This window comes from Balaenoptera borealis (genome assembly GCF_965194805.1).
Source record: "Balaenoptera borealis genome assembly, chromosome: 2".
Taxonomy (NCBI): domain Eukaryota; kingdom Metazoa; phylum Chordata; class Mammalia; order Artiodactyla; family Balaenopteridae; genus Balaenoptera; species Balaenoptera borealis.
The window spans coordinates 13,168,189-13,195,219 of record NC_138867.1 but is presented as its reverse complement, the minus strand read 5'-3'; the positions used below and the strand labels follow the sequence as shown (position 1 = coordinate 13,195,219).

The following is a 27,031-nucleotide window of genomic DNA, read 5'->3' as shown; positions in this document are numbered from 1 at the left end:
TCTCTATTACTTCCCAGCCACACCTTTTGGAAGAGCAGTTTCCTCTCACTGTCTCCACTTTTTCACTCCTCTTTCTTCCTTTTACCTACCCCACGCCGACCTCCACTCCCATCAGTTCGCCCACACTGTTCTCACTAGTGACCCTCTTGCCACTGAATCCAGCGGGCACTTTTTGTTGACTGAATGGATGTCTCAGCAACTCTTCACTCTGTTGACTGCCCCTTCGTCCATGAAACATCCCTTCCCATTGGCTCTCACACCACCACGTCCTGGTTTTTCTCCTACTTCTGATGGCCGAGCTCATCTATTGATGTGTAAATGTTGAAGTTCCTCAAGATCCATCTCTCTCCTCACTGCGTATTCTATCCATGAAGAATCTACTGCATACCCTACGTTTAAACCATCTGTAACATGATTTATGATCACTGAATAAATATCTGTGGCCAAGCCCTCTCCTCTGAGCTCTAGACAAGCCATCTAAATATCTCTATGCTATTTCCACTCACATCCTTCAGAGGCATTGTAAGCCTCAATTCATACGCTTCATGATCTTGATGATTGTGTTTTTGAATGAATCTGTGCCCCTACCATCAGCTCAGAAACCTGGGAGCCACCCTAGGAGCGTCCCTCTTCATGACCATCCGTCTAAAATTTTTAATCCTAGATGTTTCTTTTTCTTTTTTCTTTTTTTTTTTTCTTTTTTTTTTTTAATGATTTTTAAAAAAATTTATTTATTTCTATTTATGGCTGTGTTGGGTCTTCGTTTCTCTGCGAGGGCTTTCTCTAGTTGCGGCAAGTGGGGGCCACTCTTCATCGCGGTGCGCGGGCCTCTCACTATCGTGGCCTCTCTTGTTGTGGAGCGCAGGCTCAGTAATTGTGGCTCACGGGCCCAGCTGCTCCACGGCATGTGGGATCTTCCCAGACCAGGGCTCGAACCCGTGTCCCCTGCATTGGCAGGCAGATTCTCAACCACTGCGCCACCAGGGAAGCCCCCTAGATGTTTCTTTATCTGCCCTCTTCTCCCCATCTCTGCCGCCCTCGCCCTGGTCTGAGGGATCACCCCTCCCACCTGAACTCTCAGAGATGCCTCCTGACTCGGGCCTGCCCCTCTGCTCTGGCTCTCCTCCGCCCTTCCCCACTGAGGCCACAGGGATCTATTCTCAGTGAAATTCTGGCCATCTCACCCCCTGCCTACAACCTGCTTTAAAATTACCTCCGGGTGTTCTTGAGATAAAAAGCCAAAGTCCTGATCCTGGTCTACGAGGTGCTGAAAACCCACAGGCTCTGCTTCTGCCCCAACTCCGTCGCTCCCCTCTTGTCCCCTTGCTCTGCCCTCCAGCCACTGGTCCTCCCTTCCGACCTCTTCCATGTGGCCGAGCTGCCTCCCCCTGGGGGGCTTCTGCCCGGAAGGAAACGCCCTGCCTCGGCTTTCCCCACCTAACCCTGGCTCCTGCCAGCCCCTGCGGGCTCCTGCCAAGGCACTGGGTCTCGGCTCAGATGCACCCGACATGGGGCGCCCTCCCTCACCCCGCAGCCTGGCTCTCCCAGCACCACTGCCCTCTTTCCTTCACAGGCCTTTTCACAAGTTGATTACCATTTCTGCCTTCCCCACTAGGCTGTCAGCTCCAGGAGAACAGAGCCTGGGACAATCTTATCTATCATTGAATCCCCAGCACCCAGGACGGGGCCAGCACGTAGCAGGCTTTCCCTGGGAAAATCCTCACCACTGAGGCAGTAGGTTACCCGCAGAAAATAATCCGACAAAGTTTTGATGGTTGTATCAGAATCAAAAATCTTAATTCTGGATTGAATTGCAAAAGGCCCAGGTGTTATTTTAAGTTGATAAATGATACAACCCACAGTGAAGATGTGAGATGTATGGTATGTGTTGGACCACACGGCATCAAGCTATTAACAACATGAGGGAGTCTGAGGAAATCTTCACTTCGGCCTTGATCGCTACCGGCCCAATGCCTCCTGCCCGCCCTCTGTCACACTCTAGCCCGCTCTGCTCCTCGGGCCACTTTCTTGTCATCTCCACACCTCCCCCTCCCTTTTCCTTCACTTCCAGATCCCCTTCCTTGGTCCTGCTCGTCTTGCATGGCCATGCCTGATGGCGGGCAGAGGAGGGGTTGGTCTTCACATATCCATTTTTCCTCCAGTGTGTTTTCAGTCTCTAAACATGACCATCTTCGTTTGCACTGTAGGTTTGTGTATGTCGAATCTTAAGCTTGCTGCAGACAGACTAGTCTGTTTGCATATTAGGGCCCCTCAAGGCCTCTGATAAGTTAGAGAAATAAATGGGCATCTTGGCCACATTCCAGAACTCAATCTTCTGTTCCAAACACAATGGGTCCTTCACAAGGCTTCCCCCAGCTGGTCTTTGCATCCCTCAGTTAATACAGTACATTTGTTCCACTGGGAAGCAACAGGCATGGAGACAGTCGCGGGCATCTTTATTTCCATCCGTGGGCTCCACTGTATCCTCGGGGAAAGTGAATGTGAGTGTGTGATCATGAGTGTGAGCGGACACTCAAGCGTCCACGCTCCGGGCAGCCTGGTCGTGTCCGTGCAGCCAAGCGGTAGCTCTGTCCCCCGCATTCCCCTAAGGACATCTCTGTCCCGTTTACCGGTTTGAGAACAGCAAGCCGGGCACAAGTGTCAGCTTGTGCTACAAGCAAACCTCCTCTAACATCTGCTACTTTTATTCCGTTCAGAAGAGTTTCTCTGGATTGCCCTGCTTTTCTCCGTTCCCTGTGGCAACCGAACGCACTCATTTGATGAACTGTGCTCATTCTCCAGCTTCTTTTTTAACTTTCTGTCATCGCTGATTTCTTGAGAATGCAGTGATCAGGGTCCGCCTCCTTTGGTCAGGATCGTTTAGTGGTGGTGTATTTCACAAGCCTATCATTCCATGGATATTTGGCTATTAAGATTGGTGTAGCCCCAAAAAAATTTTTTTTAATTTAAAAAATTATAAATAAATAAATAAAAGAAGGAGGGGAAAATGGATACTACTTAACAGAAATCTCTAAGGACAAATACAGAACTAATGTAGGGCTGATATTCAGCTGGTTCTTACCGTAGCAGCCAGGCATGTTGTCTGTTCTGTTCACTTGTTCAGTCTGTTGGTAAATATTTAGAATATTACTCCTGAAAATAATCAAACAGATTCATGGCTGTAGTGGATAGAAAATGGATGGATGGGGTTCAAAGGTACTATGTAGACTTTTTATAAATCTTGATATTTAATCACCATGTTCCTCTTCAAAATAAATTAAACAAATAATTTTTTTAAACAAACAAACAAACAAACAAAAAAGATTGATGTAGCCCAGACAATCTCTCCCCTCCCCCATTACCCTATTTGTGCACTCAATATGCCTCAGTGGTCTTCCAAACATGTGAATTCCAGGAAGGACTCTGGACAGAGGCGGGGCTGATTCTCTGATTTCTGCAGGATGGGAGGTTAAATACACGATAAATTTGCTTTAGAGCCTGTACTGTTCAGTAGAGATTGACACTTTACTATTATTTCAATCCCTCTTGACTTTGTATTTTTTGACCTATGCCACTTTTGTAAGTTAATATCTTAAATTTTAATTATCTTGTTTTATAATAATTAACATTGGTGCTTTTGCAGCATTTTCAGTGGATTCCAGGTTATAAATGGTAATGTCCATTTGTCTGTGTACTATCATTGGTCACTGTTCTATCCTTTGTGGAAGGTCACTTAGGTCCTCTGGTGTGGATTACATGCATATATGGATAGGGCAAAGCTCTTCTGCATCCTTTGGGGTCTGGGAATCCAAAGTTTGTAGATTTTTTTTAATCGATCACCTTAACCAGATGTGCAGTTGCCTTAAAAGAATCTTAACGATGAATATAACAGAATGATCGTGTGCTCTTCCAGTGAATCCCAAATGCATGACCCTGAATTCTCTGAGAGCAGTACTGAGCTGTAGCCCAATACTGTTTCCGTTCCCCTTCTCATCAGTGTCAAGGTTTTCGCTCAGAGATACATCTCACCTGGGTGCAAGAGGTCGGGCTGTGCTTCCATTGATTGGCTCCGTCTTCTCACTACTGACTTGTTCTTGTTTCCCCATCTCTCAGGTCGTTTTTGTCGCCATTTTGCTTCACAGTCATCTGGAATGCAGGGAGCCTCTGCTCATCCCCATCCTGTCCTTGTACATGGGCGCCCTTGTGCGCTGCACTGCCCTGTGCCTGGGCTACTACAAGAACATCCACGACATCATCCCGGACAGGAGTGGGCCGGAGCTGGGGGTAGGTCCTTAGACCTCGAGGACATCCTGTCTGTACATCCAAGTGGACTATAGTTTCACCCCACACATATGAAACGAGACATCAGTGTAACAGGCACATGCTCTGGGATGTTATATCTCAAGGCCAAGTGCTTCATAGTGTCCACAGGGAAAGACAGTTGGAGAACTGATGAACTCTGGAGATGATAGAGTCCTTAGAGGTCACTCTCCAGCCTCCTTGCCTCCCTACGAGGAGACCGAGTCCCAGTGAGTCATGTCAGGCCGAGGAGGAGACACAACATTGATGTCCTCCTTACTCTCTGTTGTCAAAAGTAAGTCATTCTGTGCTCGACAGAGATTTTAGGACCCCTGGTACCATTGAACTCACATTTGATTATTTTTAATTTTGCACCAGGGATCCAGGCTGTGTTTGTACTTTCTGTACTGGTCAAACACAATCACTCATTCAGGTGCCTTCTATGGAGGGAGCAGAGTATTTAAGTACCACAGGGCAACACAGGAAATTTTTAAATACGGTCTCTGGCCTCAAGCAGCTTTACGTCCCATTTGGCTTATCCTCCAACACAGAAGCAACATTCAGACATGAACCCAAGAAAGTACAGAGACTGCAATGGGAGTTCAAGAACTTCTCTCACTGAGGCCGAGAGAAGGAAGATAGGGATGAGGTCTAAAAAGCCCCCTTGATGGAGGCAGAGCTTGGCCTGTGCCTCGAAAGGTGAATATGGTACAAGCAAGATACAATCTTATACAAGTGACCAAAGCGTTCTTTTCATCATCATTATAAACAGTATCTGATTTATATGTTTGCTAATTTCTCTATCCTTAGGTATCATTTGGGTTGGTATCCATCTAGCTATAAGGCAGATATGCATGATTATGTATATTATATATATATATTTTATATATATATATTTATATAAATATGGCCCTGAATAAATTACCGCACTCCACCCCTTGATCCCACCTTTGACCACGTTACTTTTGTCATGTCAGAACAGTAACTGCAGGACTTCCCTGGTGGTGCAGTGGTTAAGAATCCATCTGCCAATGCAGGGGACACGGGTTCGAGCCCTGGTCCGGGAAGATCCCACATGCCGCGGAGCAACTAAGCCCGTGCGCCACAACTACTGAGCCCGTGTGCTTCAGCTACTGAAGCCCACGCACCTAGAGCCTGTGCTCCGCAACAAGAGAAGCCACCACAATGAGAAACCCACACACCGCAACAAAGAGTAGCCCCCGCTTGCCACAACTAGAGAAAGCCCGCGCGCAGCAACGAATACCCAACGCAGCCAAAAATAACCAAAAAACCAGTAATTGTATTGACCACCCACCTTGATCTGAGGTCAGGCCATCAATAATATCAGATCTAGTTACAGTATTTCCATCATGAGGACAACCACATCACATTGGTCTTGATGGTCACAATCCATCTCAACATTCAGCTACCAGCAAAGGGAAATAAAAGTGACTGAGATGGTTCCATGATGGAACTCTCACCCTCATGAAGAATCAAAACCAAAATCACATGATGAAAGCCAGGCTTTAAAGACAGCGCACATCTTTGCTGTAGAATTCGTAATAAGTCGCCTTCTCATTATCATGCTTTTATTTTGCTTGTGCTTCTGAACATTTACATGACTTCTGTCAGAGCTTTGAGAATAGGAACCTCTGAGTAGATTTATATAGTGCCCAAATAATTAGGCACATTTGTGAGCAGGCTGATTCCAAAATAAAGTATAACAACGTTTTACTGCTAAGAGTTACCTCTTACTGACATGGCTTCTAGCCAGTCAGTTTGATAATTTAAACAGAAACTAATTTCCAGCCTGTTTCTTGGGCTATGAAGTTGGGTTCTGCTTGGGTTAAAGTTGCCCTGTTTGGAAAACAGGGGTTTGGATCCATCAAGCTTAAATGTGTGTTTTGATTTCACAGTAGCTTGCCAGCTGTCTGAGTTCATTTCTATTAAGACTGTACATTTTACTTTAATTCAACTTGGCTTGTCTACAGAGGCTTTTTCTATATTATTTTTAAGTATAGTGAATTGACTCATGATTGATATCGAAAGAAAAGGCTTTGACTCTGAATTGTTTTTTTCTATTCTGCTTCCAGAGTTCAGTGAACTTTTATCCCCTTTTCTTGATGCAGGGAGATGCAACAATAAGAAAGATGCTGAGCTTCTGGTGGCCTTTGGCTCTCATCTTGGCTACACAGAGAATCAGTAGGCCTATCGTCAACCTCTTTGTTTCCCGGGACCTTGGTGGCAGTTCTGCAGCTACGGAGGTAGGGCAGCTTCTGGGGATGTGGGTACCCATAGTCACCGTGTAAAAACTGGGTGCGGGGGAGGTGGATTACAAATTTGTTTCCAGTTCCTCTTGAGAGCCCAAGAAATTCTGTGATATTAAATTATGTGACACCTTCACACAAGGAACCCATAAGGATCTCCATCAGTGACTTAGAATCATGTGATTTTATATTTTTATGAGTATGGGAGAAAATATCTCCTTTGTCCTTCTCTTTTACCATATGAGAAAACCGAGATTAAGGACACACAACTAGCAAGAAGCTGGGCTAGTGTTAGAATCCAGATTTTCTCTCTCCACTCAACGGCCTCTCCAGTTTCCCATGGAGTCAGCATGGTGCCTCTTTGCTGTAGTTGCAGAGGACAAAGGAACATGCCATGCGCAGCAGCAGAAGTGAAAGTACCAGGGGGTGAAGGGCTGATGCCTCCGTTTTGACCCACCTAGTCTCACCTGTCCTTTCTCCACCTCCTGTACCGAACCTACCATGGCTTTATGCACTCTGGCAATCTGCCCTCCTCCAAAGGAGGGTCTCCATTATTTACTCACCTCAAGAAACTGATCTGGAAACTGGCAGCTCCTCCAAAGACAGAGTGGAAGCACTTTTTTTCCATCTCTCAAGTATGGTATGAACAAATAGAATGACTTCATTTGTTTCCTCCCCCGCTGCCCTCTGGAGAATTAATCGTCTCGGGAAACGCTTCGGGAAGGCTGGTGGCTCCTCCTGAGAGCCTCCTGTTTACACGTTGCCCTTGAATGCGCTGTCAGCATGTTTCCAGGCTGGGGTCTGCTGCCAGTTTCCATGTCCTGGGAAGCAGCTCATGTTGGCTTGGAACAGGAAGCACATAAATCACAAGGAGAAGGCTTTTCCTTGTCTCCATCGGTTCCTGGATTTTGTTTGTTGAATCATGAATGTCATCTGGGGTGGCTTCTATAACATAGCAGCTTTTTTACTTCAATACTTCAGTTTCAGTTGCCCAGTTAAAAAGTGTGGGACCCCCATCACCTGTGTGCTAGAATTCCATCTTCCCCTAAAAAAAACAAGACATTATACATTAGAGCCATTTCTAAATGACCTCAGTGCACAGAGACAGACCTTAGCATTAGGGTGACAGAACCGACATAAATTGATCATCTGCTTCTGATAATGTTGGCACTTATGGACGTTTCATTGGCTCCCGACAACCCCGCATGATGGGTATCGTTATTCTCATGGTTCCGCTGGAGGAACAGAAAGGGGGCCTGAGAGCGTTCATGCTTCACACGGCTGGGAAGTGATGAAGTGAGGTTTGAACCCAGGTCCACCTGACGCCTCACAGCACTGTCTTCACCCACTGGGGACCCACCTCACCCACGGTCCTGGCATCACTGTTATGATAATTAGAACGGACGAAGCCTGAGTCCTCCTGTCCTAGCTAGTTAGGGAGTTGAACTTTGCCAAAAATGTAGGGTTAGGTGCTCTGTTTTAACTTTTCTTCCTCTTCATTCACCTGAGAAATGAAACTCTCATTTTCATGGAAGAACCGGTGAGGCTTCCTGTGAGAAGTATTAATTTAGTCTTCTTAAGTTAAACATCAAAATTGGGCTCTCCTGGCTGAACAGATTGAAAGTGAGTTGAGTCGGGTGGAGAATACCATAAAGCCATCGACCAGCGCACACCGTCAGCTTCCCTGGAGGGTGGCGTGGAGGCAGAGAGGTGGACACTGAGTGCAGAGTATCCAGAGGGCAGGGGTGGGGCTCAGAATCGCACGTTGAGACTCAAGAATTGGGCTGGGCTAGAAGGTTTGGTTTAGCTCACTGAGAACTTGGTGGACCTGGGTTGAAATCTTGGCTTCTCAAGCAGTGATCTGGACCCATTCCTCATTGGATTCATGTAAAACAAGACGCATCCCCCTGGTCTCAGGTGCACACCCTGGGTCCACTCAGCCCACTCCCGGTATGCAGGGGGGGCGCCTGCGCCTGCCTCCCGCTCCAGGGCCACCCACAGGGTGGCCCCGCTGTCACCCAGGGTGGAGTGACCTGTCGGTGGGGACCACACCCCAGACGGCTTGCTCTGCCACGTGGCAGACGGCAGGCAGCGGCTGGACACAGGCTCTGCGGACGCCCTGCTAACTGCCGGCTCTTCCTCCTGCAGGCCGTGGCAATTTTGACAGCCACATACCCCGTGGGTCACATGCCATATGGCTGGTTGACGGAAATCCGTGCTGTCTACCCTGCTTTTGACAAGGTGAGAACCCCGTGCGGCGTGGTTTCTGAAACACACTCTTTAGAATTAGCGTCTGTTTGATAGACAGGGATCGCCCTTGACGGACGCCGTGATGTTTCTAATCTCACCTCCCTCTGCAAGGTTAATGAGGCTTTGGGGCTGGCGGAGGTAACTCAGAAAATAACAGAGGCGAATTTATTTGATGTAAATGCTTGCCTTGATGCCGCTCCCATGATGCCTCTGCAAACTGATACTCACTTCAAGGTTATTCCTGTCGAGGAATTATTTGCAAAAGGGAAATTATACTCTCAAAAAATTTTAATATATTGGATTTCATTTCTCTTTTGTTGTTTTTTAGTTAAACCGATACTTCCCTGACTTTATAGCAGATGTGAAGGTACAGGAAGTTGTGTGCTTAAGTTCATAAGCTTAAGGCTCTCTTGCGGGGTGCTGGGGGACATGCACGCCGAAGTTGTCCATGCAGCAGCCATGGGTCCAGGCTGGTTGGGATGCAGCGTGGTTATTCCAGCTGGAAGCCTCTGGTGACGGCCACTGTGTCCTTCCACAGCTGCTGACACAGCCCAGGAAGGCGCATAAGCCTTCAGACCTAACCTGAGACCAGGTTAGGACTGATCATTTGAGAAATGCCTATTTCATTAAAGCTTAATTATTTGAACCTGTAGACTTGTATCCTGAAACAAATAAGTAGAAAAACAGACCCCCAGCAAGATAGTGTACAATGTTTTAAAATAAAAAATAGGAAAGAAGCACAGAACCTGCCACTTGTACTCTTAATAGCAACTGTTTGGCCTTGAATTTCTGTAGAACTGGCTCAGAGCCATTGCTGATATCATTTCATCTGATCCCAAAAAGAGCCCTGGGAGGTGAGGAGAGGAAGCCTCTTCACCAGGGTCCCCAGCAGATTACCTGCCTCTATTCCCACACCTATAATCAATCACCCACGAATAGCAACTCACCTCCAAGTGCTTCAGGGATGGCCCCCACGAAGCCTAACGTGAGAGAGGGTAGGCTATTGCCCAGAACTCTTTACTGGGTGTGGAACTTCCCCAGTAAACTATAAGCTGGACCCTCCACCGATTGCCAACATTCACTCACAACATTAGGATGCAGAGCATTTCCGAAAAAATTCTTTTGATTCCTGCTTCCTAGGCCTTTGAGAGTGGATTTCAGAAGGCCTGAGTCACTTGCAGGAGAGAGCTGTGTTTGAGTGGGTTTAATCCACTCCATTGATAGAAATCAAGTGTTTTCATGTCAAGGAACATGTGTATAGAAGTTAAGTCCTCGGAAACCAAAATGGATATAAGTCATCTTGCTAAATGTCTAGCTCTTGGAATATAAGATTATATAATAAAACTCAATAGCAGTTTCTAAAGTGTTAGAACCTCCTGGCTGTGAGCATCTCATCTGAAATTGTTTTTGGCTACCTTGAAATAATAAAACTTAACAATACAGCGCTGTACAGTTTCACTAAGAGCGTCCAAGAAAAACATTGTTTTACTCACCATCACAGAGGTTAGGCGCTACAAAAAAATTATTTTAAGGAGCGTACCTCTAGCCAGATGCTGGAGTTACTCAGAACCCTTTTGAAACCTGCCCCATCGTTGCCATGCATTTCACTGCACAACTCCAAGCCATTCCCATGAATGCCGTCTGTTCACCCGAATCTTAAGACACCTCTGTGTGGACTTCCAGAATCTGCTGCACTGACAGTTGAAATCCTTAGCCTCCTTGTGCGTTCCAGAATAAGAGATTTAAAATTTCTCGCATAACTTCTGCTGTTTCTGGCTAAACGGTGAGCTGGGAGAGTTTTCCACTCGTCCACATTCTCTCTAATGTTCAGTTACTATATGCAAAAGACTATGTTTCTGCGAAACAGCAGATGGGGCAAACAAGGTGAGACACAGATGCTAATCTAATGATATGTGCTAGTTTATTCCAACCATACTTGCAGAAGTATTTGCTATTTTAAAAATAAAAGTGCACCTGAAGGAGCTGGGGCCCGTGGCTGGTCACCATGGGTGGCGTGTGCATTTGGAGGTTCCTAATTCTTCCCGGCGTGGCCTCCTTCTCGCCCAGGCCACCAGGGCACCACCCTCGCAGATCCTTGGGGGAGAGGAGACGGAGAGATGTCCTACCTGCTGTGATTTGCACTGTGCACAGTCTGTTTTTCAGAAAAGCAGATGTGCTTTAGAGACCGGAGTTAAGAAAATGTCAACCCCTCCAGAGGTGGCATAAAGGGGAAGGGATTCGAGAGATTGCCTCAGCCTCTGAAGGGAAGCAAACATCAAAAGCTCTTTTGCAAGTGGGACCTATAACACCTCTGCTTGTGTGTCTTTCATTGGGCTGGATATGGGAGCCAGGGGCTCGCCGTTTGTTCTTTTTGTTTTTTGAATTTTTGAATTTTATTTTATTTATTTTTTTATACAGGAGGTTCTTATTAGTTTGTTCTTGTGAGTCAGCTCTGGGACTAATGGGATCCGTAAGGAGGCTGGCGTTGTTTTTCCTCTGCTGCCTTTCAAGGCTGAGGGCCGGACACTCGTTTTGATTGGGTGATGGGCACGCCTATGGCCCCAGCAAGCCCTCGGGCACGTGTCAGAGGACCTCTGGGCCATCTGCATCATTTGCTTGCATTTCAATTTAACAAAGCCTGTTTGAGCATCTTCTCCACTCAAGAAAGATGGTGCTAAGTTGCAGGAGCTAAAGAGATGGGTGAGGGACTCCCCTGGCGGTCCAGTGGTTAAGACTTCGCCTTCCAGCGCAGGGGGTGCGGGTTCAATCCCTGGTCGGGGAGCTAAGATCCCACATGCCTCGCTGCCAAAAAACCCAAAACATAAAAAAAAGAAGCAATATTGTAACAAATTCAATAACGACTTTAAAAAAATGGTCCACATCAAAAAAAAAGTCTTTAAAAAATAAAATAAAGAGATGGGTGAGACACACAGTCCTTTATCTCGGAGAGCAAACGCGCACCTCACAGGGCCTTGACATGTGCCCTCAAATACGGGCCCAGATGCCACGCCTGCCTGCAGAGCTCCAGGGCGGTCGGGAACTGCAGGATGGGCTGGGGCCCTGGACTGGCTTGGTGGGCACCCAGCGCCCAGGAGAGGCGACTCATTCAGGAGACACTGCCGGGCGTTCAGTCCAGAGAGCCCCCTGGGTTAGCATTCATGTCCAGAAACATGACAGCTGTCTGAGAGACACTCAGAGTGACAGCTGTCTTCCAAGCTGTCGCTTGACATCTACACTTTAGACGCATCAAATAAAACAGAAACGAGATGCTCTGTAAGATGCACGTGTGGTCAGCCAAGGATAACCTGGAGCCTTTTCTTGCCCCCCTAGAATAACCCCAGCAATAAGCTGGTGAGTACAAGCAACACAGTCACTGCAGCACACATCAAGAAGTTCACGTTCGTCTGCATGGCCTTGTCGCTGACGGTAAGGAGAGACCCATCCCCGCCCCCGCCTGTGTTTGTTTTTGGAAAGGGGGGTCATTGCCATTTTAAAGGGAGAGGTCTTGTATTCTGTAATACGATGTTGTGCTAGATTAGATAACAAGCTCTTCGAGACATTTTCATTCCAAAATATGAGTGATCGTTGTTCAACGAGGGCGTTGAGTCTAAGAATAGAGGATCAACTTCTGGCGTTTCTAAGGGCTTCTTACATGCTGAAGAAAGGCAGGCTTTGCCTTTAATTTTTAATACTCTTACTAATAATTTCCAGCCCATTTTTAAATACCCAGAGTCAACTATATAACCATCTCTGTCCCTTTTCCAAATTTAATTGGTGTTGTTTGTTTCGCTGGTAAAAGTGCCTTTCCTCATACGTTTACGCTGATGTATCCTCCCTATTTATCATTCAACACTTGCTTGTCAAGCACCTACTGGATCCCAAGCCCTGTGCCATCTTCAGGGATACAAGTGTGAACAAGTGTGGATAACACCTCCCTGTTGGCAGGGCCTGTCAGTGACTCTGCACAGCCTTAAATAAACAGCACACATCCTTCCTTTATCAACTCCCCTGGGTAATTCAAATGTAGGAGACATAACGTTCAAAAAAACATGGAAAAGATTCCTACATGCTCTATAATCCAAAGCACGTGGTGTATAATTTAAGGTTGTTTATGACATTTATCAACAGTCGTAAGAAAATAACATTTATAATCAACTTCACATCGTAGACTGTGTCTTTTGGGTTCTAAAGATGGAGATGAGAAGAGGATAAAAAGAAATAGGGGTCTTTTGAACTCAGTTCCTTGTTTGTTGTTGTGACTACAAGTGTCCTTATTAAGTCCTGTAGCAGTTCTCCGTTTTTATAGTACAATGTCAGAATGTAGCAGAAATGCCTGGGTGTGTGCAGTTCCATTGTAAATGACTGATAAGGAGGACGTAAGGCAATAAGAGGTCTGGGGACATGCTGATGACAGGAACACACTGACCATTGACCCTCTGGCCATTATCACAAGAACCACTTAGCTAGATGAGCCCTAATAGTGGTCCTTTAAAATCAAGCCCGACACACATTTTAAGCCTTTTATGGATTTTTTTTTCAAAACCCACAGCTTAATATTTGATCCGTTGATCCAACACCTGAATAGATTGTATCAAGGGCAACACAAGATATATAGCCCATCGCCTAACACCTCAGACACTGAGTCATGACCTTGCATTCTCAGCTGTCCCGTCACTCCAGCCCAGCCCTTCCCCCCAGTCCTTCCCTCCTGAAACTGGGAAACTGCAAGAGGGCGGGTGTCAGAAGCCTATTCCAGGCCACCTCCCCGGGGTGGGGGCATCTCTGATCGCATGCCTGCCTGAGTCAGGACAGGTTGCCCCCAGCGACCCTGCTCTCCTGGTTGCATTATGTCTCCCTGTGGTGTGCAAGTTTTTCCACAGTTCCCTAAAATATTAGCGAAACACTGCACAACCTTGAAACCGTTTAAAAGAGTATTTGGGGGGAAAACAGAGAAGATTTCTATCCCAGGAACAGACCTCAGCTTTTGGAGACTGTGTGAAGTGACCGGGAGTTGAGAGCTGAGCTGGTGCGGCTGCCAGGCTCTGTGACTGCGACCTCATCCGTCGCCGAGAGCTGGGAGCTTTTGGTCGTTGCTTGCTCTGCTATCCAGAGTCCGGCCGGGTCTCCTCTCTCCCCATTTAACCCTCTTCCCGCAGCTGTGCTTGAGTCCAGTGGAGAACTTTACCAGATTGGGTTTAAGGATATTCCTCCCCTCCTTCGGTTCATGGGCAATAATCTGTACTTCTCAAACAAGAGCAACAAGTGTATTTTGAAATGATAACTAAGTAAGATCTAGAAAAATGCTTTGATTTCCCATGTAGAGGTTTTATTTATTTAATAAATTCAATTAGTCTAATCCTACCATCTGTAACTGGAAATATCTCAGGGTAGATTTGTCACCGTAGAAACAGAGACTCAGAATCCTGTGTTGGAAAGGAACTTGGAGATGAACTGATCAAATCCCGTAATTTTTTAGTAAAGGAAATGACCCAGAGAGGATAAGAGGATAAGTGACTTGCCCCAGTACCCAATACTGGCAGACCTCACTTTATTGCACTTCGCAGATAATGCATTTTTTTTACCAGTTGAAGGTTTGTGGCAACCCTGAGTTGTCAGATGATGGCTAGCATCTTTTAGCAATGAAGTATTTTTAAATTAAGGTATGTGCATTTGTTCTCTAGACATAACGCTATATTGCACACTTAAGAGACTACAGTATAGTGTAAACATAACTTTTATATGCACTGGGAAACCAAAAAATTCATGTGACTCACTTTGTTGCAACCTGCGCTTCATGGTGGTGGCCTGAAACTGAACCTGAAATATCTCCAAGGTATACCTGTAAATAATAAAACTTAAATTTTTTTCCTTGCTTTATCGCGATATTCACTTTACTACAGTGCTCTGGACCCAAACCTGCAGTATCTCCAAGTTCTGCCTGTAACAACACCAGCTAGAAGCCAGACTTCCAAGCTTATTCTCTGGGGCCCTTTCCTCTGTACTGTGCTGTTTCCAACAGGCAGGAACAGATATCTGGCCCTGAGGCTCTGGACTGAGGCACTTGCTGGCATGCTTGAAGCGGTGGTTTCTTCAACACTAAAAACAGTAGTATCTGAGTTTGCAGCTTATGGTGTGTCTCACATACATTATCCTTATAATGATTCAATCAGTTGGTCCAACATCTTGGCTAGAGGAATTGCCATTAAAAGATACACAGAAAAAAATGGTAGGGCTTTTTCCCCCTAAATTCAACGTTTCACTGTCGCTATAAAGCGTACACCTTTTTACAGTATTTATCTATTCATTCTTCACATCTGTTATTCCTCGTAGGCTCTGAACTTGCCTAGGCAGGGTCTGTGGCTTAGTCACCTCTTATCCCCAGGGCTTAGCATCCTGCCTGACACAGAAGGGACACAATAAGCAGAACACAAATACATGAAATCAGTGAATACTTACCTGTGAGATAAGGATCAGAAAGGCACCGATGGCACCCACCCCTCATGAGCAACAATCTCCTTATTTATACTCAGGTTATCCTATTTTTAAAGCTTTGAAGATGCCCTTTACTCTCAAGTCTATTTTCCCGTTTTTAACTTTGAAACTTCGTAGTGTCAGGAAATGAACGTAGCAGAGCACTTAAGATCAGCACGTCATGTGTATTCCAGTGGATGGCGTTGTGCACAAAGTACGAGCCTTCTGATGGTTCTGCAGCTTTCTATGCACCGCCTAGGATTAGAGCACTTTCCTGAGCTCTGATCCTTTGGGCATAAATAGCTCTTCTCCCTGGGACTTTGAGAAGAGCTGACCCCGCAGATCCTGCAGACACTTAATGACCCAGTGGTGCTAACTGCTTTTCAAACGAAAAGGTGTACTGTCTACAGCAGAAACTCATCTTGCAGTTAGAATGGGTTCACTCTTCAGGCCCTGACATTTTGGGTTCAACATCCTCCTTTGCCTGTGAAAGATACTTTTGACAGTTAGTAAGAGACTAATATTTCAGAATGCTACAGTGCATGTATGTGTTTAATCCCTAGTATAGATTTTCAATTTAAATTTAGAGCATCTATCCAACTCTAAAAGTTGGTTCTTCCCTCATTTTCTTATCCAGGAGTCTGTCTGATCCACTGGGCTTCAAGAAAAGCAGCAAATGCCTTCTGCCCTATTGGAAGAGGAAGTGGATTTAGGAAGAGGAAGTGGATTTAGGAAGAGAGTAGAGTAGGAAAATAGAAGTATTTCTCAAGTAGCATCTTGCTTTCCTGCCTTCAGAGCTGCCTTTAGGAATGCTTAGTGAAGTGCTGATTGACTTCTTTAGACCATCTGATGCGAATGAGGACAGGGGGAGCTTTAGTTGATCCAGAAGATTAGCTTCAAAATGGTAGAACCATCAGATAAAAATTAATCCCCTCAATAGCAACAAAGGAGCGGGCACGATGCAAACCAGGGTTAGCAAGGTGACTGCAGACTGACACGCCGCTGTTAGGGGCGAAGGAACACACAGTTCAAAAATATGTACAGTTTACATCGATTTGGAAGAACAGCTTCAGATGGTATGCTGCTTGGTGGGAGCTTGTGGTGTCGTGGCCACACAGAGGAGAAACATCGCAGACCAGCCATCAGAGCTGCACAGGAGAAGGCAGGACCACAAAGAATAAGGCTGTAGCGGTGCTGGGGTCAGAAGCAAACAACCAGTTTTGCCCTGAACCTTCTGGTAGAGCCATGGTCTCCATTGCTTATGTGACTGACTGTAAAGCCCCATGATAATTAGTGTGTCCTGAAAGGCTGCGTTTCTCTAGTGGACAGTCGTGGTGATCACAGACAGAGGGTGGTGGCAACGAGCTTGTGATAAGGAAAGAGGAGCATCGTTCCTTCCTCTTGGGGAGAAGAACTGGTAATGCTAAACTTACAGAAACATGGCCACTTGTAAACCCCTTGGGACTTACCATGATTCCCTCCTGGATTCCAGATTTGGGGGTAAGATAGTAACCGCGAACCAAGGTAGGATACGTCTTTTCAACAGCCTTTTTGGTGCAGAGAAACGTCCTCAAAAGGTAACAGACCTCCATATTCCGGGATGTTAGGCCAGTTTGCTGAAGCCAATGGATGGGCTTGCTACATTTACCAGACTTGCCAACTTACCCCAAACGTGTGGGTTGGGTTTGTTTTTTTTTTTAATTTTTTCTAAAGTTCGTAGCAAATCGTATTAAGTGGGGAAGTTTTAACAGCTTTAGATGATTTTAGTTAACCAGTTTCCATTTTGACTTCACAATGGCATTTTTTAAACACTTGGTGTTTTCTTAAGCTCCCCGCTGCTCTAGTTTGGGGGAGCTGTTGCCAAGAGAGGGGGCCCCTCTGGGGCCAGGGAGGTGGGGAAGAATCCTTGCAAAGCACAGGCTGGGCTGCTGCTGAGGCCTCCCCAACCCCCTTTTTACAAAATGGAAATGGGAGTCCATCCAGATGGACGCTGGTAGGCAGAGCCCACAGGGCAGCTTTGTGCAGCGAACAGCCTACACGGTCACACCAAGCGCCCCCGGATGCTGAACCCGGAGGGGCAGGAGAGGGGAGAGACAATGTCAGAGAGATGGAGAGAGCAGGTCAGAAGGAGAAGCGGGGAGAGACCAGGGGTCGGGAAAAGAAAGGGGAGGTGGAGAGTCAGAGGAAATGGAGCAGAATGACAGAGGTGGGTACAGTAGACAGTGGGGAGGAGAGAAGGCCCCAGAGACCCCTAGAGCCTTCACAGCCCCACAGGGCCCTGCCAATCCTTCCAAGACATATTGCTGTAAACTTCAGAAAACTTTAAAAGAGGCAGGTTTTTAAGAAAGCAGTAACTGTGACAAATTGTTGGTTGGCCAAATAGGCTATTTCACAGGTTGATTTTGGGTGAACTGGACTGTTTCAGGATGGCAGGTGTGAAGAGGGATTCTTTTTTTTTTTTAATGTTTATTTATTTATTTTCTTATTAGTCATCCATTTTATACACATCACTGTATACATGTCAATCCCAATCTCCCAATTCATCACACCACCACCACCCACACCCCCCGCCGCTTTCCCCCCTTGGTGTCCATACGTTTTTTCTCTACTTCTGTGTCTCAATTTCTGCCCTGCAAACCAGTTCATCTGTACCATTTTCTAGGTTCCACATATATGCGTTAATATACGATATTTGTTTTTCTCTTTCTGACTTACTTCACTCTGTATGACAGTCTCTAGATGCATCCACGTCTCTACAAATGACCCAATTTCGTTCCTTTATATGGCTGAGTAATATTCCATTGTACATATGTACCACATCTTCTTTATCCATTCATCTGATGATGGGCCTTTAGGTTGCTTCCATGTCCTGGCTATTGTAAATAGTGCTGCAGTGAACATTGGGGTGCATTTGTCTTTTTGAATTATGGTTTTCTCTGGGTATATGCCCAGTAGTGGGATTGCTGGGTCATATGGTAGTTCTATTTTTAGTTCTTTAAGGAACCTCCATACTGTTTTCCATAGTGGCTGTATCAATTTACATTCCCACCAACAGTGCAAGAGGGTTCACTTTTCTCCACACCCTCTCCAGCATTTGGTGTTTGTAGATTTTCTGATGATGCCCATTCTAACTGGTGTGAGGTGATACCTCATTGTACTTTTGATTTGCATTTCTCTAATAATTAGTGATGTTGAGCAGCTTTTCATGTGCTTCTTGGCCATCTGTATGTCTTCTTCGGAGAAGTGTCTGTTTAGGTCTTCTGCCCATTTTTGGATTGGGTTGTTTTTTTTTTAATATTGAGCTGCATCAGCGGTTTATATATTTTGGACATTAATCCTTTGTCTGTTGATTCGTTTGCAAATATTTTCTCCCATTCTGAGGGTTGTCTTTTCTTCTTGTTTATGGTTTCCTTTGCTGTGCAAAAGCTTTGAAGTTTCATTAGGTCCCATTTGTTTATTTTTGTTTTTATTTCCATTACTCTAGGAGGTGGATCAAAAAAGCTCTTGCTGTGATTTATGTCAAAGAGTGTTCTTCCTATGTTTTCCTCTTAGAGTTTTATAGTGCCCGGTCTTACATTTAGGTCTTTAATCCATTTTGAGTTTATTTTTGTGTATGGTGGTAGGGAGTGTTCTAATTTGATTCTTTTACATGTAGCTGTCCAGTTTTCCCAGCACCACTTATTGAAGAGACTGTCTTTTCTCCATTGTATATCCTTGCCTCCTTTGTCATCGATTAGTTGACCATAGGTGTGTGGGTTTATCTCTGTGCTTTCTATCCTGTTCCATTGATCTATATTTCTGTTTTTGTGCCAGTACCATATTGTCATGATTACTGTAGCTTTGTAGTATAGTCTGAAGTCATGGAGGCTGATTCCTCCAGCTCCGTTTTTTTCCCTCAAGACTGCTTTGGCTATTCGGGGTCTTTTGTGTCTCCATAAAATTTTAAGATTTTTTGTTCTAGTTCTGTAAAAAATGCCATTGGTAATTGATAGGGATTGCATTGAATCTGTAGATTGCTTTGGGTAGTATAGTCATTTTCACAATATTGATTCTTCCAATCCAAGAACATGGTATATCTCTCCATCTGTTGGTATCATCTTTAATTTCTTTCATCAGTGTCTTATAGTTTTCTGCATACAGGTCTTTTGTCTCCCTAGGTAGGTTAATTCCTAGGTATTTTATTCTTTTTCTTGCAATGGTAAATGGGAGTGTTTCCTTAATTTCTCTTTCAGATTTTTCATCATTAGTGTACAGGAATGCAGGAGATTTCTGGGCATTAATTTTGTATCCTGCAACTTTACCAAATTCATTGATTAGCTCTAGTAGTTTTCTGGTGGCATCTTTAGGATTTTCTATTTATATTATCATGTCATCTGCAAACAGTGACAGTTTTACTTCTTCTTTTCCAATTTGGATTCCTTTTATTTCTTTTTCTTCTCTGATTGCCAAGGCTAGAACTTCCAAAACTATGTTGAATAATAGCGGTGAGAGTGGACATCCTTGTCTTGTTCCTGATCTTAGAGGAAATGCTTTCAGTTTTTCACCATTGAGAATGATGTTTGCTATGGGTTTGTTGTATATGGCCTTTATTATGTTGAGGTAGTTTCCCTCTATGCCCACTTTCTTGGAGAGTTTTTATCATAAATGGGTGTTGAATTTTGTCAAAAGCTTTTTCTGCATCTATTGAGATGATCATATGGTTTTTATTCTTCAATTTGTTAATATGGTGTATCACATTGACTGATTTGCGTATATTGAAGAATCCTTGCATCCCTGGGATAAACCCCACTTGATCATGGTGTATGATCCTTTTGATGTGCTGTTGGATTCTGTTTGCTAGTATTTTGTTGAGGATTTTTGCATCTATATTCATCAGTGATATTGGTCTGTAGTTTCCTTTTATTGTAGTATCTTTGTCTGGTTTTGGTATCAGGGTGATGGTGGCCTCATAGAATGAGTTTGGGAGTGTTCCTTCCTCTGCAATTTTTTGGAAGAGTTTGAGAAGGATGGGTGTTAGCTCTTCTCTAAATGTTTGATAGAATTCACCTTTGAAGCTATCTGGTCCTGGACTTCTGTTTGTTGGAAGATTTTTAATCACAGTTTCAATTTCATTACTTGTGATTGGTCTGTTCGTATTTTCTATTTCTTCCTGGTTCATTCTTGGAATATTATACCTTTCTAAGAATTTGTCCATTTCTTCCAGGTTCTCCATTTTATTAGCATAGAGTTGCTTGTAGTAGTCTCTTAGGATGCTTTGTATTTCTGTGGAATCTGTTGTAACTTCTCCTTTTTCATTTCTAATTTTATTTATTTGAGTCCTCTCCCTCTTTTTGTTGATGAGTCTGGCTACTGGTTTATCAATTTTGTTTATCTCCTCAAAGAACCAGCTTTTAGTTTTATTGATCTTTGCTATTGTTTCCTTTGTTTCTATTTCATTTATTTCTGCTCTGATCTTTATGATTTCTTTTCTTCTGCTAACTTTGGGTTTTGTTTGTTCTTCTTTCTCTAGTTCCTTAGGTGTAACGTTAGATTGTTCATTTGAGATTTTTCTTGTTTCTTGAGGTAGGATTGTATTGCTATAAACTTCCCTCTTAGAACTGCTTTTGCTGCATCCCATAGGTTTTGGATCATTGCGTTTTCATTGTCATTTGTCTCTAGGTATTTTTTGATTTCCTCTTTGATTTCTTTAGTGATCTCTTGGATATTTAGTAATGTATTGTTTAGCCTCCATGTGTTTGTGTTTTTTACGTTTTTTTCCCTGTAATTAATTTCTAATCTCATAGCGTTGTGGTCAGAAAAGATGCTTGATATAATTTCAATTTTCTTAAATTTACTGAGGCTTGCTTTGTGACCCATGATGTGATCTCTCCTGGAGAATGTTCCGTGCACACTTGAGAAGAAAGTGTAATCTGCTGTTTTGGGATGGAATGTCCTATAAATATCAATTAAATCTATCTGGTCTATTGTGTCATTTAAAGCTTGTGTTTCCTTATTAATTTTCTGTTTGGATGATCTGTCCATTGGTGTAAGTGAGGTGTTAAAGTCCCCCACTATTATTGTGTCACTGTCTATTTTCTCTTTTATAGCTGTTAGCAGTTGCCTTATGTATTGAGGTGCTCCTATGTTGGGTGCATATATATTTATAATTGTTATATCTTCTTCTTGGATTGATCCCTTGATCATTATCTAGTATCCTTCCTTGTCTCTTGTAACATTCTTTATTTTAAAGTCTGTTTTATCTGATATGAGTATTGCTACTCCAGCTTTCTTTTGATTTCCATTTGCATGGAATATCTTTTTCCATCCCCTCACTTTCAGTCTGTATGTGTCCCTAGGTCTAAAGTGGGTCTCTTGTAGACAGCATATATATGGGTCTTGTTTTTGTATCCATTCAGCAAGCCTGAGTCTTTTGGTTGGAGCATTTAATCCATTCATGTTTAAGGTAATTATAGATAATGTATGTTTCTATGACTGTTTTCTTAATTGTTTTGGGTTTGTTTTTGTAGGTCCTTTTCTTCTCTTGTGTTTCTCACTTAGAGAAGTTCCTTTAGCATTTGTTGTAGAGCTGGTTTGGTGGTGCTGAATTCTCTTAGCTTTTGCTTGTCTGTAAAGCTTTTGATTTCTCCATCAAATCTAAATGAGATCCTTGCCAGGTAGAGTAATTTTGGTTGTAGGTTCTTCCCTTTCATCACTTTAAGTATATCATGCCACTCCCTTCTGGCTTGTAGAGTTTCTGCTGAGAAATCAGCTGTTAACCTTAATTTAACCTTAACATACAAGGGAGTTCCCTTGTATGTTATTTGTCATTTTTCCCTTGCTGCTTTCAATAATTTTTGTCTTTAATTTTTGCCAATTTGATTACTATGTGTCTCGGCGTGTTTCTCCTTGGGTTTATCCTATATGGGACTCGCTGGGCTTCCTGGACTTGGGTGGCTATTTCCTTTCCCACGTTAGGGAAGTTTTCGACTATAATCTCTTCAAATATTTTCTCGGGTCCTTTCTCTCTCTCTTCTGCTCCTGGGACCCCTATGATGCGAATGTTGTTGCGTTTAATGTTGTCGCAGAGGTCTCTTAGGCTGTCTTCATTTCTTTTCATTCTTTTTTCTTTATTCTATTCTGCAGCAGTGAGTTCCACCATTCTGTCTTCCAGGTCACTTATTCGTTCTTCTGCCTCAGTTATTCTGCTATTGATTCCTTCTAGTGTAGTTTTCATTTCACTTATTGTATTGTTCATCTCTGTTTGTTTGTTCTTTAATTCTTCTAGGTCTTTGATAAACATTTCTTGCATCTTCTCGATCTCTGCCTCCATTCTTTTTCCGAGGTCCTGGATCATCTTCACTATCATTATTCTGAATTCTTTTTCTGGAAGGTTGCCTATCTCCACTTAATTTAGTTGTTTTTCTGGGGTTTTATCTTGTTCCTTCATCTGGTACATAGTCCTCTGCCTTTTCATCTTGTCTATCTTTCTGTGAATGTGGTTTTTGTTCCACAGGCTGCAGGATTGTAGTTCTTCTTGCTTCTTGCTTCTTGCTTCTCCATCTGCCTTCTGGTGGATGAGGCTATCTAAGAGGCTTGTGGAAGTTTCCTGATGGGAGGGACTCGGGAAGAGTGATTCTCAACAGGCTGCTCCAGGGTGGGCTTCATGACCCCAGATTCGAAATATGCTGAGGTCATGGCACTGTGCCAGGGTCTCCAGGCTGTTTCCCACTGGCCTACCTCAGCTTCAGCAAATGGAGGCTGCGTGGTGATGGCGGCAGCGGCAGCAGTGGCAGTGGTGTGTGTGTGTGTGTGTGTGTGTGTGTGTGTGTTTTGCCGTCACTTAGGGCAGAGAGAGAAGGGAGACTTGCCATCCAACCACAGTGCCTCACACAATAGGATGCAAGGGTATCTGAGGCCAGTGGCTGGCCTTACTACTTAAGGATCTATTTCTTTTAAAAAAAGAGTTAAAATAGGTTTTTACTCTGGATCCACCCTGAGCCTTGCCTTTTGACGTCAATGCGTGGTAAAAAGGGAAAGTGCGACTCTGCACTCAACCCCGAATCTTCTATTCTGATGATCATGGAGTGAATTATGTCCACCCCAAATTCCTATATTGACATTCTAGCCCCAGTGCCTCAGAATGAGGCCTTATTTGGAAATAGGGTTCTGATGAGGTCCTGGTGGGTGAGTCAGGTGGACCCCTCATCCAGTCTGACTGGTGCTCTTAGAGGAGGTGGGGTGTGGACACAGACACGCACACGGGGGGTTGGGGGGGCGGTACGTGGAGACTGGAGTGACGCTGCCGGAAACCGGGAGGCCTGGAGCAGATTCTTCCCTGGTGCCTTCAGAGGGAGCGTGGCCCTGCCCACACCTCGATTTTGGTGTCACTCCAGGACTATGAGACAGTAAATTGTTAGGCTGCCCGGTTTGCGGTACTTCTGCGTTACAGCAGCCCCAGCAAACTCATACACTGGTGTTTCTGGAAGAACGGAGTCCTCTTGTCATTTAGGGCCACATGGATCGATTGACCAGAACTAACTAATCAACTGATTTGCTTTCTTTTTAAATTCTCCACTTACTGTTTCCATAACACGCTTGTATTCTTGTGTTTCCAGCTTCTGCAGGTGAGAATCTGAGTGGAGGATTTGCTTAGAAATACTGTTCATGCAGGTCAGCACTGTCCCCACATTTATGTGCTTCACTCTGTCCTTGCTGACGGGGCTTCTTTTTGAGGGGGGGTGGTTGTTGGCGTCATAGCATCCAGTAGAAGTCCCAGTGTTCTATTTAGGTTGTTTTGCTTTTTGGTTTTATTCTGCTTTCCATTAGTTGAACAATCCAATGCATCTCACCCCGGCCCTGCAGAACCCCCATCACTAGCACTGAAAAGCCGAAACATGTTCGCAATTTTCAAGGAACAAATTAAGTTGCTAGTATTTTATCCAGTTGTATTTATACCCCCAAATTTGTCTCAAAACCTTGATCCCTTCTGCTGCTTCCTGCATAAACGGCAGTATCTGATTTGGCACAAAACCATAAAAATTACTTAGTTTCAGCATCACCTGTCAGTACACACCTGTGTTCTATAAAGAACAGGCGCAGAGCCGCCACCTGAAGGAGTTTGGGAACCAGGGAGAAGACACCTGTGTTCTCCCCCAGCTCCTGCAGAAGAGCCTTGATTGGCCCGTGGATCCTACACGTTCCCCGTGCCGCCTGCCGGACCCCAGCCTCACATCAAGGATGTGGTTCACAGGCTCCACTCCGAGGCTTTTCTGGTGCAAAAGCAGATTTATCAGAGGGAGAAGGCAGTCAGGAATCGTTCCACACAATATTCAAGATAACCCAGTGGGGATCAATTCATAGACTTCAAGGAACTGTATTTTATGACTCCCTGTGGCTTTTTTAAAAACCACTTTTATTCATCTCAGCTTAAAGACAGAAGCAGTAGGGGAGCATTTTTCTTCTTATCCGGTGGGTAGATAACAGTATGTAATGGTCAGATGTGTGGTCCAGACCCTCCCAACAATAATCACGATGAGACGTGTGGACAAAACGAGGCCATGATATTCATGGCCACTCGGTTTTCTGATTTCAGCGTCTGCTCTCGCTCCCAGGTGCTTTGGGCTCTGAACACAAGCAACTTCCTGGTGAACTTGGACATCCTGTTGATTTATGCTGATAAGACATGTAAGGAGTCAGCAAAGCCCATGTAAAATATCTTAAAACTTTTTTTGTAAATTATCTCAGGAAACCCTGAATAGACGTAGTGAAATCAGCACGTGAGGACATAAAACGCCGTTAGGTGCGCTAAGTGATCATTTTGTGTTTAGTGAAGCCAGAGAACATTGGACCCAGAAACAAGAGAAAACAATCAAGGATTATTCTGGTTACACAGAGGTATTTCCCCCAAAACATTAAGGTAACATAAACCAAACACTGGTACTTCTATTGGATGCTGTGATACCAACCACCCTCTACCCTCACCCCCTAAAAGCCCCATCAGCAAAGACATAATTAAGCACATAAATCTGGGGATAGTGCTGACCTGCATGAACAGTATTTCTAAGCAAACCCTACGTTCAGATTCTCGCCTGGAGAAGCCGGAAATACAAGAACAGAGATGTCTTACGGAAAACAGCAAGTGGAGAATTTAATACCTGCTTTACTTCTCCCAGCACTTAGGTGTCTTCTGCACCTGCAGGCAGACTAAGAGAGTGAACGGGGAAGTAAAGTCAGTCTTAGCTAACTGATACATGGCCTTTACTGAAAATGTTCTTTATTTTATCTTAAACCGTTTTACTGCATTTCCAGCTCTGGGTGGGAGTGCCCACTTGTTCAGGCAGTGAAGGAAACATGATTGAGTTGTGCCGTGAGATTATTTCCGGAGTCTTTTTGAACCTTCTGAGCCCAGGGCCAGCCTCAAAGAACCACCATGTGACACTGAGAAAAAGCACGTGTGGCAAATAATAGTGCCTGGGAAAGCTCCTCATCATTAATCAGGTACCAGACAGTTTTCAAAGGCCTGCCTTTAATCCTCCCTCAGAGATGGCTCTTAACCAATGTGGCTCGAGGAATGAATCGGCCCTTACCCAAACAAACAAAAGCAAGAAGGTTTTGAGAGCCGGCCCCTGTGAACCGGAGATGGATTCAGATGCAGGGCTGGGCATGGTGCCAAGGGCCCTGAGCTCTCAGTGACACTTGACTGCCCTCTTTGCGGATTTTGATTTAAAAGGGGTGGGTTGGGGAGGGTCAGAGAGCCAAAGGAGAGGGAGTAGCTTAGGCTTGAATTCAGGGCCACATAACACAGTGTTCATGGATGTGGGCCCGGAGGCCCCACGGCCTGGGTTCAAACCCTGACCCTACCACTCACCAGCTGGGTGGTCTCTGAAAACTATAAGCCTGGGCTTCCCCAGCTGCCATGTGGGCATGAAAGAATACCCACCTTATAAGACTTTGCAAAGGGGTAATAGCTTAGCATATAGCGCCTGGCACGCTGGAAGCAAAGAATGCCAGCGCTCTCCTCCTTGGTCCCCAGACACGTGGGATTCCATGTAAGGAAAGGATGGCTGTATCTGTAAATAAATGGCTACTGGTATATTCGATGCCAGTGAATAATTTTATGAATTTTTCTAGTGATATCTATAATACCCTTCCAAATTTCTGTGGGATTTCTTTTCTTTTGGTGTTTAAAATAAATTCAGCTTCTTGATAGATTTATACATACCTTCTCTAGACAGACCTCACCCACACATGGGACACATATTGCGCGTTTTTCTCCCTGAGAACTTGGGAAAGTTCTTTGGATGTCCCATCACCCCTTCCTGTTTATAGCCTCCAATCCCCGGTGCTGACAGTGTTCGTTCCTGCCTTTGGTCGTCTTGTTAATTCAGAAATGTCAGTTACCCACAAGCTTCAGTGAGCGCTGAAAGAGAGAAATTGATATATTTAGTCCTCTGGCTTAGACGTCTGATACATCAGTACACACCAACCAAATATTAGAAATGCCAGTGAGGAAAGATTTTTAAGCACATTTGGATGCGTTGCCAAACTTGTCTAGAGCGTGGGCGATGGAACACTTTCAGTGGGATGGGTGATGCCTAGGGTTTCTCTATTTACAGCACAGCTCCCCAGAGAAGGAGCACGTGCGTATTTGTTCATGCAGTCATTCAACAAATGCTTGAGCCCCTGCTCCATACCAGGTCCCAGGGCTACCATGGTGGGACTAACACACAACGTCTCTTTTCTTAGGGGGGGGTTCATAATCTCAT

The 27,031-nt window shown here is 44.6% G+C and overlaps 2 protein-coding genes and 1 long non-coding RNA gene across 4 annotated transcripts in view; 1 reads left to right on the top strand and 2 right to left on the bottom strand.

Moving 5' to 3' along the window:
• The window catches only part of ANKH (ANKH inorganic pyrophosphate transport regulator), a 139,778-nt gene that overhangs the window by 91,097 nt on the left and 21,650 nt on the right, over window positions 1-27,031 (top strand). Inside the window, exons 5-8 of one of the 2 annotated variants that reach the window (XM_082380358.1) lie at window positions 4,114-4,284; window positions 6,429-6,563; window positions 8,715-8,807; window positions 12,147-12,242. In XM_082380358.1, coding sequence (XP_082236484.1) covers window positions 4,114-4,284; window positions 6,429-6,563; window positions 8,715-8,807; window positions 12,147-12,242 — 495 coding nt within the window. The remainder of the gene's footprint in view (window positions 1-4,113; window positions 4,285-6,428; window positions 6,564-8,714; window positions 8,808-12,146; window positions 12,243-27,031) is intronic. The other variant, XM_082380359.1, reaches the window with a different exon arrangement.
• Window positions 668-4,079, bottom strand: LOC309623442. Its single transcript, XR_014241389.1, has 2 exons — window positions 4,030-4,079; window positions 668-3,153 (listed from the first exon to the last, which is right to left on the bottom strand). It is a non-coding gene; the product is annotated as an uncharacterized lncRNA (long non-coding RNA).
• The window catches only part of OTULIN (OTU deubiquitinase with linear linkage specificity), a 71,170-nt gene continuing 66,194 nt past the window's right edge, over window positions 22,056-27,031 (bottom strand). The window contains exon 7 of the mRNA XM_082380369.1: window positions 22,056-26,685. Coding sequence (XP_082236495.1) covers window positions 26,659-26,685 — 27 coding nt within the window. The 3' untranslated portion in view covers window positions 22,056-26,658. The remainder of the gene's footprint in view (window positions 26,686-27,031) is intronic.